The sequence below is a fragment of the Hypanus sabinus genome, chromosome 7 (genome assembly GCF_030144855.1).
Source record: "Hypanus sabinus isolate sHypSab1 chromosome 7, sHypSab1.hap1, whole genome shotgun sequence".
Taxonomy (NCBI): domain Eukaryota; kingdom Metazoa; phylum Chordata; class Chondrichthyes; order Myliobatiformes; family Dasyatidae; genus Hypanus; species Hypanus sabinus.
The window spans coordinates 77936032-77952251 of record NC_082712.1 but is presented as its reverse complement, the minus strand read 5'-3'; the positions used below and the strand labels follow the sequence as shown (position 1 = coordinate 77952251).

Sequence of the window (16220 nt, the reverse complement as noted above, 5' to 3'; positions counted from 1 at the left end):
TAGGACCCTGGTCAGACTCCACTTGGAGTACTGTGTTCAGTTCTGGTTGCCTCACTACAGGAAGGATGTGGAAACCATAGAAGGGGTGTAGAGGAGATTTACAAGGATGTTGCCTGGATTGGGGAGCATCCCTTATGAGAACAGGTTGAGTGAACTTGGCCGTTTTTCCTTGGAGGACAGAGGATGAGAGGTGACCTGATAGAGGTGTACAAGATGATGAGAAGCATTGATTGTGTTGATAGTCATTTTCCCAGGGCTGAAATGGCTAGCAGGAGAGGGCACAGTTTTAAGGTGCTTTGAAGTAGGTACAGAGAACATATCAGGGGTAAGTTTTTTACGCAGAGAGTGGTGAGTGCGTGAAATGGGCTGCCGGTGACGATGGTGGTGGCGGATATGTTAGGGTCTTTTAAGAGACTCCTCAACAGGTACATGGAGCTTAGAAAAATAGAGAGCTATGGGTAACCCTAGGTAATTTCTAAGGTAAGGACATGTTTGGCCCAGCATTGTGGGCTGAAGGGCTTGTATTGTGTTGTAGGCTTTCTATGTTTCTATGTTACTTAAGTTTGACTAATGTTTTTGTGTTTGTGGTCCTCTCACTGAAGCAGTGCTAACAGCTAATGTGTGATTGATGTCGTTGGTATCTGTGACAGACTGAGTCAGAGCTTCCAGTCTGAAGTCTGCCTGACCTGGAGAGACCCTGCTGTTACAGTAACTTCAGCTGACTCTGGCTCCATCTCAGGCTGAAGTCCGATTGACTGTCAGTAGCTTTGCCTGAATACCTGTGGTGGCATTCTGACTGACTACATCAGTATTACTGCTGCCTGAATCAATATTCAACTGTAGTCTGACTGACCGCATCAGTACTACAACTGTATTCTTCCCAGCTGCATCAGCACTCCAACTGCCTTCTGGCTGACTGTATCAGTACTTAGATTGTAGATTAACCGACTGCATCAGTATTGCAACTGTAGTCTGACTGATGGCAGCAGTACTTTGACTGCAGTCTGACTGTATCAGTACTCCAATTGTAGTCTGACTGACTGCATCAGTACTTAGATTGTAGATTAACCGACTGCATCAGTATTGCAACTGTAGTCTGACTGACTGCATCAGTACTTTGACTGAAGTCCGACCAACTGTATCGGTACTCCAACTCTAGTCTGACTGACTGCATCAGTGCTCCAACTGTAGTCTGACTGACTACATCAGTACCCCAACTGATTCTGACTGGCTGCATCAGTAGCTTTTACTGTAGCCTTACTGATAGTATCCACATTCTAACACTTGTCTGACAGCATCATTATCTGCCTGACTGCATCGGCATTCCAACTGTAGTCCGTGATTGCATCAGTACTCCAGCTGTGGTCTGAATCAGTGCATCAATACACCGACCATAGTCTAACCATCTACATCAGTATTCCAACTGTAGTCTGATAGACTGCATCAGGTCTCCAATTGTAATCCAACAGCCCGAATCAGGGCTTTGACAGTAGTCTGAGTGACTGCAGAACTACAATTGTAGCCTGACTGACTGCAACCGTAGTCCAACTGTATTCTGACTGATTGCATTGGTATTCCAAAGGTAGTCTGATTGCATCAATACAACTGTGGTCCAACCAACTGCATCGGTACTCACAAAGGCAGTCTGACTAACTTCAGCATTAGTACAACTTTAATTTGATGGACTGTAACGGTGGTACTAATGTAGTCCACCTGACTGCATCAGAACTCCAACTATAGTCTGACTGACTGTATCAGTACAATAACTGTAGTCAGACTTACTGTATGAATACTATAACCATAGTCTGACCGTCTGCATCAGTACCTCCTACTGTAGTATAACTGACATCAGTACACCAACTATAGTCTGACTGACCACATCAGTACTGAACTGTATTCAGACTGACTGTATACACCTACCATAGTATAAACATCTACATCAGTATTCCAACTGTAGTCTAACTGACAGCATCAGGACACTGATTGTATTCTGACTGACTGCATCAGTACTCCAGCTATGTAGACTGACTAACTGCATAAGTACTCTAACTGTAGTCTGACTGATGACATAAGTACTATAGCTATAGTCCAACTGACTGCATCAGTACTACAAATGTAGTCTGCATGACTGCATGAGGACACCAACTGTATTCTGACTGAATGCATCAGTACTCCAGCAGTAGTCTGACAGACTAGAGCATTACTACAACTGGACTGCAACTGTAGTCTGAGTGACTACAGCATTATTACAACTCTGGTCTGTCAGCATATGTATTCTACTGTAGTCCAACTGACAGCATCAGTACTCTAACTGCAATCTTACTGAAGGCTTCAGTACTCCAACTGAATTCCATCTGACTGCATGAGTATCTTCTACTGTAGTCTCACAGACTATATCAGTGCTCCATCTGTAGTCTGACAGATTGCATCAGTGCTACAATTATAATCCAATTGACTGCATCAGTATTCTAACTGTAGTCTGACTGCCTCAGTACATCCTACTGTATCCTCAGATTGACTGCCTCAGTATTTTGACTATAGTCTGACTGAGTGCATCAGTACTGCAAATGTAGTCTGATTGACAGCACGAGTACTTCAAACATAGTCTGACTGACTGCTTGTGAACCTCCTACTGTAGTCTGACTGTATTAGTACTCTGCCTATCCTCTGACTGACTGCATCAGTACACCAACCATAGTTTGAATGTAGACTAGAGATGCTCAGAATGTACACTTGGAATATAGAGCAGAGAAGCTCCGAACTAACACTTGGAACATACACTTGAAAGGTAGACTTGGAACACTCAGAATGTAGATGGGAGAAGCTCAGAATGTACACCTGGAATATAGGCTTGGGACACTTGGAACATGGACAGGAGAAGAGTGGAATGTAGACTAGAGAAGCTTGGAATGTACCCTCAGAACGTAGACAAGAGAAACTCGGTATTTACCCTCAGAACGTAGACTAGAGAAGTTCAAAATGTACTCTCAGAATGTTGACTTGGTACTTGTGGAACGTGGACAGGAGAAACTCGGAATGTAGATCCAGGATGCTTGAAATGTAGGCTAGAGAGGCTCAGATTGTACACTTGGAATGTAGACTAGAGAAGCTTGTAATGTAGACTAGTGAAGCTCAGAACACACTCAGAATGTAGATTAGAAAAACTCAGAACGTAGACTAGAAACACTCAGAACGTAGACTGGAGAAGCTCAAAATGTACACTTGGAATGGAGACTAAAGAAGCTCATTTGGACTCTGAAGTTCAGAATGTACACTTGGAAAGTGGACTTGCAATGCAGACTTGGGACACTCGGAATGTAGACTAGAGAAGCTCGGAATGCAGGCTGGAGAGACTAGGAATATACGCTTGGAATGTATACTGCAGCCACTCAGAGCATAGACTCAGGACACGCATTGAGAATGGAAGGCACCCTGACCTCCAGCACCAATGTCGAAATGCTGCCATCCTTCTGTCACAATGTGCGCTGGCAATACGGGAATGCAAGTGCAGAGGAAAGGCAGACTCTGATGTAGAGATGGAAATAAGAGTTTATTCATAATAATTCTTTAATAACATCAGTGACTTGGCTGAACAACAGTGCAGGAAATAACATTCTCAAAACTGGGACCCCATGATTAGTGCTAATCGGCCAGAATCCCTGAGCATACCAAAATAAACTAACAAGTTTGAACTGAAAGCATCAGGAGAGCACATTACAAAGATTGAGTCGTCTGAGAAAAACACAAGGAACTGTAAATGATTAACGACTCTCAACACTAACCAACAATGATCTAATTCAGGTGCTCTGAAACCTCAGAACAAATGCACTCTGGTGCCCCACACAGGCCGAAAGAGCTCATTACAGTGAGTTTAAGATGAAATCCCCACTCCCATGTAAGGCATGATCCTTGGGATACAGGGCTCTGTTCCCAAGGCCAAATGTTATGTTTTGAGCCTCAGTTGTTAGATTTTAATGAGAACTTGTGTCTGCAAAGGTGAGACTTGCCCATTTGCTTCGACCTTGTGCCCGAGGAGAGAGTAACCCTCACCCCTCAGTTGCAGCGCACATCACAGAAACCTGGGTAGATTCTCAAAAGCTAATGAGGGAAAAGGAGGCTGTAGAGTCATGAAGAGATACCTCAGGAGAACAGGTTCTTCAACCCACTGGGTCAATTGCAACCATCAAGAACCCATTTTACATTGATACCACCCTAGCTAATTTAATTCTCCACACATCCCCATCAGCTAAACCAATATTCTCCTCCTGTAGTTGAGAGAGGGAGCCAGAGCACCAAAGTGCAGACCACACACACATCCCCATCCCCATCAGCCAACACCAGATTCTCCTCCCCTCACACTAGGGGGACAATTTACAACGGCCAGTTAATGGATTGAGTCTGCACGTGGTTGTAATGTGGGAGGGAACCAGATTCCCCACACGGTCACAGCGAAGCGTGCAGAACACACATACACACACAAGAACTTGGACAGACATGCAGGCGTGCACACATATAAACAGACAGACAGACACACACACACAGAGTAGCGAATGTCTGGCTTTGAACCTGGGTATTGGGGCTGTGCAACTCAGCACTATCCAGTTTCTAAAAGTTCACAGTGATGTGTTTCAATCCAGTGAATGTCAATCAGGTGATTCGATTCAGGTAAAGTCGAATGGCACATTGAGGAAGAGAGGCCCTGAGGGAAGAGTTAAGCAGAGCAGCGGCCAGGGTAATAACTATGACCCTTTGCTTTTTCCTCCAGGACAAGATCCCAAAACGTGGAGGTGCCGCGGGTTGTGCCAGTGACCAGCCGGGAAGTGCGGGCGCTCGAGGACTCCTGCCACCTCAAGACTCACGTTATGTTCCTGAAAACGCACAAGACAGCTGGCAGTACCATCCTCAACATCTTGTACCGCTTTGGCGAGGCGAGGAACTTAACTTTTGCGCTACCTGCCTCCTACCAGTTTGGATATCCCCTCCTCTTCAGTACGAGAAAGATTAAATTTTACAATCCCCTGAAGGCCCAGGAGTACCATATCATTTGCAATCACATGAGATTCTACAGGCCACAGGTAAGGCAAATGCAGCCGCGTGCTGTCTGAGATGCTGTACGACTCTGACTGCACACAGGAAATTGGTAATTCACAGAAAATGCTGAAGGAACTCAGCAGGCCTGGAAGCATTAATGAAGGGAAATAAACAGTCGACATTTTAGACTGAGACCCTCACCAGACCAAAATTGTTAACTGTTCATTCCCCTCCACAGATGCCACCTGTCCTGCTGTGTTCCTGCAGAATTTTGTATGCATTACTGGAGATTTCCAGCATCTGAAAAATCCCTTGTGTCTATAGTAAACTGTTAAATTGTACCAAGGTAGAGTGAAAAGCTTGTCTTGCATACCATTCATACAGAGCGTAGTATTACAACTGTGCATTGAGCTTGACACAGTGAGCAGTGGGAGAGGTGGAAGGCTTGATGTAGCAGGTGACGTAGCAGGTGCAAACATCCTTACACAAAGTTGCTGATATTGAGAATTCCCTGCTGCAGGAAAGCAGATCCCATTATGGGTTTCAGAGGGAATTGGATAAGTCCAGGAAAATTCCGTTAACCTGGCACACAGGGAACTTGGGATGGTGCTTGGCTGACAAATTTTACGAACAGTTGAATGTTATTCTTTTTCATGTATCAATGCACTTTTAGGTATTTTCAAAAATGACACATTAATTTAGCAGATTTCCAGTGGATCCAGTGAGTTTAAAGGGCACAGAGTAAATATTGAAACAGATATTTGTACATCTGAAGCATGCATCATCTCTGACATGTCTCATCCTGTTCCTGATATCTTGTTCTCCACTCTTGGAGTCAAACTTGCCACCGACATATATAAACCTCCTGAATCCCACAGGCATCTCATCCCCAGCTCCTCCCACCCTAGGAGGATGCCACCCCTCAATTCCTCGTCTCTACCACATCTATTCTGAAGATGATGTCTTCTGCTTCTGGAGTGATGCCTTCTTCTGGAATTGTGGCTTCCTCTCTTCTGTGGTTGAGGGAGCCCTCACCAGTATTTCCTCCATTTCTCATACGTCTGCTCAGGCTCTTTCCATTACCCCACGTCCCAGGCAGAGCAAGCATCAGAGTTTCCTAGGTCCTCACCTTTCCCCACTACATCCAACATGTTATCCTCCACTACTTCCACAAACTGCAACAGCATCTCACCACCAGCCTCATTTCCCCTCTCTTCTTTTCTGCTTTCCATAAGGACCACTCTCTTCAGGATTTCCTGGTCCAGTCACCCCTCCATACCCACACCTCCCTCTCCCCTGCAACTGAATGGGGTGGAACATCAGTCACTAGAACTATCTCCCATCACCAGCTATGACTTAAACAGCCCTTCAGATGAGACAGAAGTTCAACTACACCTCCTCCAACCATCTCCACCGCATTTGCTGCTCTTGCTGTGGCCGACTCCTGTACGTTGATGAAACCAAGTGTAGATGAATCTTTAACAGGAGAGGTTCTACAGATGTCAGAAATCTAGAGTAATGCACACAGAATGCTGGAGGAACACATCCAAAAAGTCAACAGCTTATTCCTCTCCATAGATGCTGCCAGACCGGCTGAGTTCCTCCAGCATTTTGTGTGTGTTATCCTAGAGGAGTGAACAGTTTTATATGCAGATGCACTCTGTCCGCATGCACCCATCTCCAGCTTCCATTCACAAACTCTCCTTCTCACTCCTGTCTGTCCTTGGTCTTCTTCATAGCTGTGGAGAGGATGAATGCAAATTGGGAGGACCACAACTCAACAATCTGATGGAGGTATGCAAAATTATGAAGGGTGCAGATAGGGTAAATTCAGTCAGGTTTTTTTTCCACTGAGGTTGGGTGGGACAACAGCCAGAGGTCATGGGTTAAGGATGAAAGGTGAAAAGTTTCAGGGGAACATGAGAGGAAACTTCTGAGAATGAACACAAGTGGTGCATGCGAGCTCGATTTCAAAGCATAAGAGAAGTTTGATTGTGTAAGCTGACAGGGGCATGGAGGACTATGGTCCATCCGTAGATCGATGGAACTAGGCAGCTTATTCCCCCTGAGCTTATAGGCTCATCAGGCCAGTGCTTATGCCGGTTTCCGTGCTGTGAAGCAACTAAAAGTACCCTCCCAGATAGAACGCCAGTCTTTCGCGAGGATAATCCCCAGCATTTTACAGGTACCCATTTTCAGCTGGGTGGACTGGAGCAATGTGTGGTTAAGTTCCTTGCTCAAGGACACAACATGCTGCCTCAGCTGGGGCTCAAACTCACGACCTTCAAATCACTAGTCCAATGCCTCAACCATTTGGCCATGCGCCACACAACTAAGCAGTTTAAATGGATTGAAAATGTTTCCAGGATTGAATGGCTTGTCATATGAACAGTGTATGGTGGCTCTGGGCCTGACTTCACTAGAATTCAGAAGAATGAGGGTGATCTCATTGAAACATCGAATGGTGAAAGGTCTTGATAGAACGAATGTGGAGAGGATGTTTCCTGTGGTGGGAGAGTCTAAGGCCAGTGGACCCAGCCTCAGAATAGAGGGTCATCCTTTTAGAACAGAGATGAGGAGGAATTTCTTTAACCAGAGAGTGGTGAGTTTGTGGAATTCTTTGCCACAGGCACCTTTGGAGGCCAAGTGTGTATGTCTGTTTAAAGCAGAGGTTGATAGATTCTTGATTGGTCAGGGCACGAGGGGATATGGGGAGAAGGCAGGAGATTGGGGCTAAGAGGAAAATTGGATCAGCCATGATGAAATGGCGGAGCAGACTGAATGGGCCAAATGACCTAATTCTGCTCCTTTATCGTATGGTTTTATGGCCTTGTGGCATGGACTAAATGGGCCAAAGGGCCTCTTTCTGTGCTGTAATTTTCTATGACTCTATTCCTCTTGGAATAAGAACTACAACTTACTGGTATGAATATTGAATTTTCCATTTTCAGGTAACCAACACCCTGGGTCTGCTTCTTCCCCATGCTTCCCCCTGAAATGCTCCTTATGTGATAGCAAGAAACTGCAGAGAGTTGTAAACACATCTCAGCACATCACAAAAACCAGCCTCTCCTTTGTGGACTCCATACTTCTTGCTGCCTCAGTGAAACAGCCAGCATAATTGAAGCTCCCACCCTCCTCAAATGTCCTTCCCTCTGATCAGGCAAACAAGGAAACATGTACCAGGGTGAAGGGCAGCTTCTACTCTCCTGTAATTAGTCCATTAATTAGTTCTCTAAAACGTGACATGGATTCTTGACCTCACAATCTACCTCGTTATCATCTTGAACTTTGTTGTTTACCTGAATTGAACTGCACTTATTTTGCAGCTGTTCCACTTTATTCTAAATTCTTATCATTTAATCTTGTTCCATTTCAATTAAGTCTACAATGATTTGATCTGTACGCAGGGAATGCAAGACAAGCTTTCCACTATATTGCAGTAGACATAGCTATAAAACCCCAATGCCAGTACCAATTCATTTTCTCCTCTCTTTGTTCACCCTCCCATCCTCTTCTCTACCTGGTTCCATCTACCCATCACTCCTCCCTTCCGGATACACCTATCACCTACCAACCTTTATCCCACTCCCCCTAGTAACACTGCACAATAACCCTTGCAGTTCTGATGCAGGGTGTCAGACCAAGATATCGACTCACAGTTTTTGCCTCCATCCACTTGCTTGACTCGCTGAGTTCTTCCAGACAGCTGTCCCAGCTTTCAACATCTGCAATCTCTTCTTCCTTCATTCTCCTGAACCACTGGGATTTCTAAATAATCAGTCGGTGGATTATTTTATTCTTGTTTTACATGTGGAGTACAAGTGGTGGAGTACATGGTGATTGTAAATCTAGTCAGCTCCATCTTGTGCACGAGCCTACAAAGTACCCAGGACATCTTTAGGGAGTGGTGTCTCAGAAAAGCAGCATCCGTTATTAAGCATCTCCAGCACCCAAGGCATGCCCTTTCCTCACTGTTACCATCAGGTAGGAGATACAGAAGCCTGAAGGCACACACTCAGCGATTCAGGAACAGCTTCTTCCCCTCGGCCATCTGATTCTTAACTGGACAATGAAGCTTTGGAAACTACCTCTCTGACCATGCCCTACTCCTTCAGTGTCACCAAGAGGACATGACTGCAATCATTATGTGGAAACGTTGGAGATGGATTGGGCATGTGAGGAGAAGAGAGGCTAACTGCATCATAGAGACAGCACTTCACTGGACCCTTAAAGGGTGTAAGAAATGTGGTAGACCAAAGACAACTTGGTGCCATACCGTAGAGACAGAAATGAGGACACTGAACTACACCTGTGGCTCAATAGAGAAGGTAGCCAAGGACAGATAGAGATGGAGGACCTTCATTGCTGCCCTAAATGGCAGCGGTGTAACAGGCAGTGACTAACTAACTCTGTCAGGGAATTGACACAAACATGGTGGACAAATCAAACTGAGTGTTCAAGGAACTCAACAAATCAGGCATCATCTAGGGAGGGAAATAAACGGCCAACGTTTTGGGTCAAGATCAGGTTCTGATGAAGGGTCTCAGCCAAAATATTGAAGTTCTGATTACAGGCTTGGCCTGAAATGTTGACTGTTTATTCCCCTCCACAGAGGCTTCCTGACTTGTTGAGTTCCTCCAGCATTTGTGTGTGATGCTCAAAATTTCTAGCAACTGCAGAATCTCTTGTGTCTATGATGGATGAAATGACCTCTCTCTGTGTTGTTATCATTCTCTGATCCTGTGATTCCTCATTTCTGGAATAAAGCCTGGTGCTCCCAAACCAACAGTATCCTCACTAGAAGGACTCACTTCCACTTTACCAAGGCTATTTAGAGTTGGGCAATGAACACTGGCCTTGACATAGACATCAACTCCCCAAGATGGGCAGCACGAGAGTGTAGTGGTGAGCACAATGCTCAACAGTACTGGCAACAAGGGTTCAATTCCCATCGCTGCCTGTAGAGTTTGACTGTTCTCCTTGTAAATGTGTGGGTTTCCTCTGGGTGCACCAGTTTTCTTCCACAGTCCAAAGACATACCGATTCATAGTTTAATTGGTCATTGTCATTTTCATTTTTAGAATCTTTTTATTGATACAAAATCTTCTACAGCTATAAAATAATACAAAACTTCAACGTTGATGTATATGCAATTAATAAAGCTAAAAAAACTTAACAAAAAAGAGTAATATATGATAATGAAAAATATATTTTTTTGAAGAAAAGAAGGAAAAAAGAGAACCCCAACTTACTAAAAAAGAGAAACCCCACTAACTACAAGAGAAGGAAAAAGAAATAAGAAAAAAGAAAAAAAAGAAGAAAAAAAACCCTCTTAGGAATCAACTCCCGGAGCAATACGGTCTATATATATAAAGAAGAATCATCAACCGCCAATTCATGTTTATATAAAATAAAATTGAAAAGAAACCATATAAAATAATTCAAATTAAATAATATTTGGCAAAAGAGCCCCATCTTCTCTCAAAATCAAATCGAGGATCAAAAGTTCTACTTCTAATTTTTTCCAAAGTAAGACATAACATTACTTGAGAAAACCATTGAATTAATGTAGGCACAGAGGTATCTTTCCTTTTTAATAAAATAACCCTTCTTGCCAACAATGTAACAAATGCAATTACATGTTGGTCTGAAGATGAAATACCCTGAATATGATGTGGAATTATTCCAAATAGAATAGTCAATGTATTAGGTTGTAAATTAATTTTCAGAGCTTTAGAAATTGTAGAAAATAAAGATTTCCAAAAAGATTTTAATGAAGAACATGACCAGAACATATGTGACAAAGTGGCTACTTCAGTTTTACACCTATCACAGTAATTGTCTATGTTAGGAAATATTTTGGATAGTCTCTCCTATGTTAAATAATATTGAAGAAGAATTGACCATTTTCAGACCTCGCAACCAATCTTCATTAACAAAGGTCATATTAAGTTCTCTCTCTCCCAATCTTGTTTAATCTTTAGTGAGTGGTAATCTTTTTGTAGTAAAAATAAATTATAAATTCTACCATTGGATCATCTTACTAAAGGATTCATATTCAAAATAGTATCCAACAAATCAGATTCTTGCATATATGGAAACTTAGATAAGTATTTTTGTAAAAAATGTCTAACCTGAAAATTGCAGAAAGTGTGTATGAGAGAGAGAATATTTGCTAATTAACTCTTCAAAAGTCATCAATCGACCATCACAAAATAAATCTGAAAAAAAAACAGATTCCCTTATTTCTCTATAAGACAAAAATGGGATTGGTTATTGAAGGTTTAAATAAAAAAATTCAATACAAAGAGCTAGACAATTTAAATTGTTTAAAATTTAAAAAAATTTGTGATCTGAAACCAAATCTGTAAGGAATGTTTAATAACAGGGTAGAGATTTAAATTTGGAATTTTAGAGAGTTGTAAAGGTAATGGAGCTCCTAATAATGAGGTTAAATGAAATTGTTTGATAGCTTTTAATTCCAAATCCAAGCTGGTTTTTGGCTCTTATCAAGCCATTATAGTCAAAAACATAATTGTCGAGTATTAACAACCCAATAAAACAATGTTAAATTAGGAAGTGCAAGTCCACCATCTTTTTCAGATTTTTGTAAATGATACTTATTAATTCTTGGTCTTTTATTGTTCCAAATAAAGGACGAAGTAATAGAGTCAATTTGATCAAAAAATTTTTAGTTAAAAAAATAGGTATATTTTGAAAAATATATACAAACTAGGTAAAATCATCATTTTCACAGCATGGCTGTGACCTATTAAAGAAAGTGTAAGTGGAAAATAGTTAGAAATTAGAAAATAATTGTCTCATAGAGTCCATTAAAGGAACTACATTAGCTTTATAAAGATCTTTATATTTTTTTAGTAATTATAATACCTAAACATTTAAAGGAGTTAACAATTCTAAATGGAATATCATTGTATATAAAAACAGGAGCATTTAATGGAAACAATTCACTTTTATTTAAGTTAAGTTTATATCCTGAAAAATTTCCAAAATCATTTAGTGTTTCCAAAAGATTAGGAATAGATTCTTCAGGGTTCAAAATATAAACCAAAAGATCATCTGCATAAAGAGAAATCTTATGTATGGTCCCATTTATAGAGATACCATGAATATTTTTAGCTTCATGGAGTATTATAGCCAAAGGCTATAGTTTATATGCGCAAGATAAAAAAAACTGGCCCAACAAAAACAATAAAATATTGGAAAATGCTGGACAAACTAAGAATTGCTAGAACCTGATTTCTTTTCTACTAATTTCTCTCAACGTGTCACTGCAACTTCTCATCACAAAAGACCTCATCTCTATTTTTACATGGTATTATAAGTAGAAAACAGGCAGGCTTGCAGGTCAATTTGTGTGTAAGTGGTTCTGGACCAGATTTAATTTTTCTCTATGTGGATCAGTGACTTTATTTTCTTGTATATTTTTCTAGGTTGAGAAAGTGATGGCAAAGGGGACTTTTTATTTCTCGATCCTGCGGAATCCGGTCACCTTGGTGGAGTCATCCTTCACCTATTACAAAGGGTCGAGCATGGCCTTCAGGAAGGTTGAGTCGTTGGAGCAGTTCCTGAGTGAGCCCTGGAGGTACTACTCTCCCAAGGAGCGAGGCAGCCATTATGCTAGGAACCTCATGTGGTTTGACTTTGGCTTTGATCACAATGCAAATGCCTCACAACACTACGTGGAGCTGGTCCTCAGCGAGATCGCAAGCACTTTTCACCTCATCCTCATCTCAGAGTACTTTGACGAATCGATGATCTTATTGAAAGACGCGCTCTGCTGGGAATTTGATGACATTGTTTCCTTCAAACTGAACTTAAGGAGTAACATCACGGTGAAGAAGCTGTCTGACCAGGCCGCCGATCAGATCAAGGCTTGGAACTCATTGGACTGGAGCCTCTACTCACACTTCAACAAGACATTCTGGCAGAAGGTGGATCAGTATGGCCGTCAGCGAATGAGGAAGGATGTCCTGATCCTGCAGGATAAGCGGAAGAAGCTGATGGACTTGTGCCTTGAAGGCAGCAGCCCAGTGGATGCCAGTCTGATCCAGGATCAGAATATCAAACCCTTCCAGTACGGCCGAGCTCGGATCATGGGTTACATCCTCAATTCAAACCTCAGTAACAGCACGCGGGAGAAATGCATTCGCATGGTGATGCCTGAACTCCAGTACAAAGACCTGCTGGATGCCAAGTTCTTCCCCTCTGTCCCCAGCAGGAAACTCCTTCAGGCAACTTTGCCGCAGTTCTGAAACAACATGGCTGAGTCAAGACTCCCGTCATTCCAAGAACTACACCTCCTAATTATTTATATCACATCAAAAGCTGGCTGTCTCGGACGAGAAGGCCTTCAGCCAAGTACCCGTGATCCTGTGGTCAAATCTGTCGGGTATTCTCGTGTCCAATATCATAGCAACCGGGATGTAGATGTTGGCGAAGAGGGTATTTTTTTCTTAGGACTTTGGGAAGGAAAGAGGATACGCTTCAGTCAGCAGGCTGGGCTTGGGAAATGCAAACTGTGCAAGGAGAGGACCTTACTTTTGTTACCCTGGCCCAGCCCAATGTGTCCAGGCAAGTTGGCATGTCAGCCCTTGGGGGCACTGGGAAATTGGACTGCCATGCATCAGGGAGAAGGGTCAGAGTCCTGTAGCAAATGGAGGGGGTGGGGTATGGGCAGTGAATGCCAACTGATGCCACAAGTACTCTGCCCTCAAGTACATTACAGCTGTGATCCACCAGGCGATGTCAGTCGCCTCTGTGAAACAATGAGAATGGGGAGTGCAAACTGGAAAATAGATTCTTTTTAACCCAGTTGCAAGAAATGTAACTGAAACTAAAGCAACCCAAGTTCGTTAGCCTTCTCCAACATTAATGCCTTCATTTAACATGCTCTGTAAACTTCCTCAGTGGCTGAGCTGCACCTGTATCCCCCCCTGTGGTGCCCTGCCTGATTATCGCTCTGGTCAGCACCCAGGGGTTTCCTTTCAATGTTAGCAGCACTGTGTACGTGGAAAGGTGAAGTTCCATGTTAGCCATAGACATGATTCCACAAATTTGGAATTGTGGATGGTGAGAAGGCTTGGCAAGCTTTGAATTCCCAACAGTGTTTTATTTCCAGGGGTAAGTATTTGGAGAATGGTTGAAATTAGTGGAACTGCCAAGGTGTAGCCTGCGCTTATAAAGAGTGTGCTTAAATGCTACAATAAAAGCTGTTGTGAGTTTGAGCATTGTGTCTGTATACTTCCTCAGTCAATGGCACTGGCCAGTGTACTTGGATGCAAAAGTGTACACAGACCAGACCAGACCAGATTGTGTATTTGGAATTTCTCAGTCAGTGGCACTGGCTGGTGTAATTGGATGCAAAGTTGTCACAGAGCAGACATAGACATAGAACAGTACAGCACAGGAGCAGGCCAGTTATCCCACAGTGTTGTGCTGAACCTGCTAAAAAGCACATCAAGAACACCCAAACACTAATCTCTCCTACTTACACATTTCCCACCATCTTCCTTATATCCATGTGCCTCTCCAGACATCACTTAAAAGCCTCTAATGTATTTGCTGTTACCACCCTACCAGACAGTGCATTCCAGCCATTCACCATTCTCTGATTCTTCAGATCCCCTTTGAAGCTAGCCCCCCCCCCCCCCCCACCTTCAATGCATGCCCTCTGATATTGGACAGTTATTTCCCGTCTACTTTATCTATGCCTTTCATAAACTTATAAACCTCTATCAGATCTCCCCTCAGTGTAGTCACTCCGGAGAAAACAGCCCAACACTATCCAGCCTCTCATGCTCTCTAAACCAGGCAGCATCCTGGTAAATTGCTTCTGCACCCTCTCCAAAACATCTACATCCTTCCTATAGTGGGGTGACCAGAACTTTATGCAATACTCCAGACGTGGCTGAACCAAAGTTTTATAAAGTTGCAAAGTAACCTCTTGACTTTTGAACTCAATGCCCAAGCATTCCATAAGCCTTGTTAATCACTCTATCAAATTCTGTAATGACTTCCAAGGAGCTATGAACTTGGATCCCAAGGTCTCTTTGTTCAGCAACAGTTAAGGATCTTGCCTTTAACAGTGTACTGTCTCCTTGCATTTGCCCTACTAAGGTGCAACACTTCACATTTATTTTGGATAAACTCCATCTGTCATTTCTCTGCCCATATCAGCAACTGATCTATATTATGCTGTATTTTGTCTTCTCCACTATCCACAACTCTACCAATATTGTTATCATCCATAAACTAGTGCAACTATGTTTTCATCCAGGTCATTTATATACATTACAAACGGCAGAGGTCCCAGCTTCGATCCTTGCAGAGCACCACTAATTACAGACCTTCAGCTCCAATAAACCCCTTCAACCACTACCCTCTGCCTTCTATACTCAAGCCAGTTCTGAATCTAAAGAGCCAATTCACTGCAGACACCGTCCATCTTAATCTTCTGGATTAGCAGCCCTGAGGAATTTTGTCCAACGCCTTCCTAAAATCCATGTAGACAACACCGACTGCCTTTCTCTCATCATTCCCTCTTATCACCTTCTCAAAAATCTCAATCAAGTTGTAATACAAGACCTGCCCCGCACAAAGCCATGTTGGCTCTCCCTAATTAAGTCAAGAGTTTCCAAATACTCATATATCCTATCCCTAAGAATTCTCTCCAGCAATTCCCCTACAACAAGTAAGACTCACCAGTCTATAGTTCCCAGGATTTTCCTTTGTTCTCTAATAGAGGGACAACATTAGCCACTTACCAGTTCTCTGGGACCTCTGTGGCTAGAGAGGACATGCAGATAACTGGTCAAGACCTCAGCAATCTCGACTCTTGCCTCCTTCAATAACTTGGGGTAAATCCCATCAGGGCCTAGGGAGTTAATACTCATTAGGAGGCCCAATACTGTCTCCTCCTTGACCTCTAAACATCCTAACATATTTATACATTCAGCACTGATCATCTGGTCCTTCATGTCCTTTTCCTTGGTAAACACTGAAGCAAAGTACTCATTAAATGCCTCACTCACATTCTCTGTCTCCAAGCAAATATGTTCTCCCTTTTTTCCTTGCGTGGTCCCACCCTCTCCCTACTTATCCTCTCACTCTTGCTGTCTGCATGAATAGATTGCCTTAATCCTGCTTGCCAAGGCCTTCCCATG

General features: G+C 42.8%; 1 protein-coding gene across 8 annotated transcripts in view; it reads left to right on the top strand.

The window, feature by feature from the left end:
* The window catches only part of LOC132396889 (galactose-3-O-sulfotransferase 2-like), a 127187-nt gene extending 112905 nt beyond the window's left edge, over positions 1-14282 (top strand). For all 8 annotated transcript variants that reach the window (XM_059974939.1, XM_059974931.1, XM_059974932.1 and 5 more), the window contains 2 exons: positions 4766-5075; positions 12489-14282. In XM_059974939.1, coding sequence (XP_059830922.1) covers positions 4766-5075; positions 12489-13310 — 1132 coding nt within the window. In that variant the 3' untranslated portion in view covers positions 13311-14282. The remainder of the gene's footprint in view (positions 1-4765; positions 5076-12488) is intronic.
* The last annotated feature ends 1938 nt before the right edge of the window (positions 14283-16220 follow it).